The sequence below is a fragment of the Carettochelys insculpta genome, chromosome 5 (genome assembly GCF_033958435.1).
Source record: "Carettochelys insculpta isolate YL-2023 chromosome 5, ASM3395843v1, whole genome shotgun sequence".
Classification (NCBI taxonomy): domain Eukaryota; kingdom Metazoa; phylum Chordata; order Testudines; family Carettochelyidae; genus Carettochelys; species Carettochelys insculpta.
In genome coordinates this window covers 85,020,530-85,023,385 of record NC_134141.1, presented here as the reverse complement: position 1 = coordinate 85,023,385, position 2,856 = coordinate 85,020,530, and the positions used below count along the sequence as shown (strand labels likewise).

Genomic DNA, 2,856 nt, shown 5'->3' with positions numbered 1-2,856 from the left:
ATGTGAGAACAACAGATTCTGCTTTAGTCTCGCTAGACAATACATGGGGAACTATTTGCTAAGTAGCCTCTTCCCACCAAAGGGGTGGGGTAGAGCGTGGTAAGAGCTGCCTTGCTTTGACTGTCCAGGGCATGTGGCAAAGATAAAAGTGATGTGAGATCCTGGAATTTCCTTGTTTGCATGAAGGGAGTTAAAATGGGAGATACCTGGAACTGACTGTTTTAATATCCACCATATTCTATGTACTGTACTGTCCTTCCCCTGCTGCACTCCCCCTGCCAACCAGTCAGCGCCGATACCTTCCTGGAAGTCAACACATCTCCACAAGAAATGATGCAGCTTTCTGTGAAAGTGAACACCACATGCAACTTACTAAGTGACACACTTCTGACATGATTCAGTATGTAAAACTAGTTTTTAAAATGTTAATATTTCAAACAGTAAATTTAACTAATGGCCACTCTGCTAGTCAGTGCCTACTGTCATTTAAGGGTTTTCAACTATGCAAACAAGAATTATTTGCCTTAATTTTAGTTAATGAAACAGGGTAGCTCAGAGATGCAAGGTGAGTGAGCCTGCATAAGTTTGAAAGTTTGTGTCTTTCACCACCAGAAGTTGGTCCAATAATTAGTTCTGCCTTGCCTACTTTGTGCTTCTAATATCCTGGCACCAACATGGCTCTAGCAAACAGTAGTTCCAGCATCATGGGCTAACCACTGGAACCAATTTAGATAAGTAGAATGAAGAATGTTGCGTAAGACACACTCCTTTTCTGGAAAGTGAAAAATATTGGCAAAGTGCAGAATCTTTCTACAAAAAGACCTGGGCCTAGTAATAGTGAGCTTACTCAAGGAAAGAATTCTTCCAACTGCTAGGACTGGGTACAGGCACTATGAATCTATGATCCTCTGGAGTAAATGAATGATTTAGGGTAATGTATATCGTATAACCTGTATCAGCGTATGTCTGCCTGAAGACATTTAGTCTCATTCCAGCTCTTTGCAATGTATAGGCTATTTGAGGTAGTAAACTGAGAATTCAGTAGACACAGATAATAAACTACTCTCCTCTTTCCCTCCTGTCTATCCAGAGTAGATTTTAAGGAAGCTTATATTGCAAATATAATGCTTATACAGCTGTAACAGACCGATTTACCAAATGTGCTGTTCAAATCCCTTCCTTCTTGTTACAAGTTTATATAAGCGCTGAGGCTTGACGCACCATGTTCTGATGTTCTCTACTGACTGACAGTTATCTTATTGTCCATGCTCAAGGATTGTAGGGCGAAGAATTCCTAGTGATGGCCGTATCTAGGTCGGTATCTGGTGGGAGCTGCTATTTGGAATTATACATATTCAGTAGGAATGAAACCTGCTATGTACCCAGTGTAACTACAGAGGTTTCAGCAGATGAGTTGATGTTTTGTACACATTGTGATTTATTATTGCATTAATATCAATTTTTGTAGTTTGAAAACATTTGGCTTCTGCCAGAAATATACATAACTTCCAGCATTTCAGGATTTGGTTTTCAGTGCAAATCTCAGGTGCTGAATATGCAGATTCACTTCCCACAAAGGCACTTCATGTGGCTCAGTAAAATCTTGCTGCAGCAGTTACAGGTTTCTAATTTCATGATCGCAATACCCAACAAACAGGGGCTCAGCTGCTATTCCACGTCTGAAAAAGAAAATTGCCTTATCGTACACATTTATAGATAAGGAACTAGTAGTGCAAATAGTAAGGTAAGATAAGATAAGCAGAGCTAGTGCTTTCCTATAGAGCAAATTAAACTTGACTGAGAAGGCAATAAAATTGGGTGACTGAATGAGAGGATGACAGGATGGCTCCACTCTGAGTTTTAAATGTCACACTTTGCTTATGAAGGATGCTACTCTGTGTGGTCTAATTTGAAATGCTGGCATATTTAGAAAATGGTCTTAAATGCTTAAATTACAATGAATAAAAATTCTTCTTTGAATGGTCCCCGTGGGTGCTCCACAGTAGGTGTTGGGCTCGCCCCGGCGCCGCAGCTCGGAAATTCTTCAGCAGTCTCCGTCGGGTTGCGCATGCACCGATGCGCATCGGCTCTTCGCGCGCTTACGGTCACGTGCATGATCTGGTCCCTGCCAGTTCCTTCTCAACCGCCAACGGCTCCAATGCCCGAGACAGATAAATCCTATTTTACTCGTGTTAAGTTATAATATTAATAGTTAGCAGTTATATAGTTATTATAGTTTTAGTTTACCCTGTTATAGTTTGTTTTAGAACTAAAGACTGTTTTAAGGATTGCAGTGGCTGCCTCCGGGTGGGCCCGCTAGTTTTGTCAAGCCTCCAAAGGCCAACGGTTGCTATTGTTTAGCAAATAGACTGTTAAGTGTGCTGTTAGCACCAAAGGACTCAGAGTTAAAATTTAACAATGTCGTCCCCCGGCTTTAAGAAGTGTGAATCTTGCCGGGAGGCCATGCCCGCTTCAGATGGCCACAGCAGATGCATCCGGTGCCTAGGGGAGACACACGTTCCCCAGAAGTGCTCCCATTGTTCCAAACTGACGAATAGGGCTAGAAAAGATAGAGATGAGGTTGAAAATGCTGCTCTTTGACAAAGCACTTCAACCTGCCTCATCAGAGAAGCCCCATAAGGAGGGCTCTTCAGGATTGCACAAGAGGAAGGCTGCCTCTTTGACCTCCTCTGTGCAGAAGAAGAGAAGAGCTTCTCCTGCTCGATCCCTGCCCGTTACCTCTGGGAGCGGGACGAGTGAAACAAAGGGCCCGGGCATGCTGGCTTCTTCTGCTGGGAAAGCCGCGGCGCGTGTAGCCACCCAGGGGCCTACAGTTCCTAAGGAGACAGCACCGAG

The 2,856-nt window shown here is 43.2% G+C and overlaps 1 protein-coding gene across 1 annotated transcript in view; it reads right to left on the bottom strand.

Moving 5' to 3' along the window:
- Nucleotides 1-4: 4 nt before the first annotated feature.
- Nucleotides 5-2,856, bottom strand: part of HEXB (hexosaminidase subunit beta) — a 30,988-nt gene continuing 28,136 nt past the window's right edge. The window contains exon 14 of the mRNA XM_074995432.1: nt 5-1,679. Within this exon, the coding sequence (XP_074851533.1) occupies nt 1,616-1,679 (64 nt within the window). The 3' untranslated portion in view covers nt 5-1,615. The remainder of the gene's footprint in view (nt 1,680-2,856) is intronic.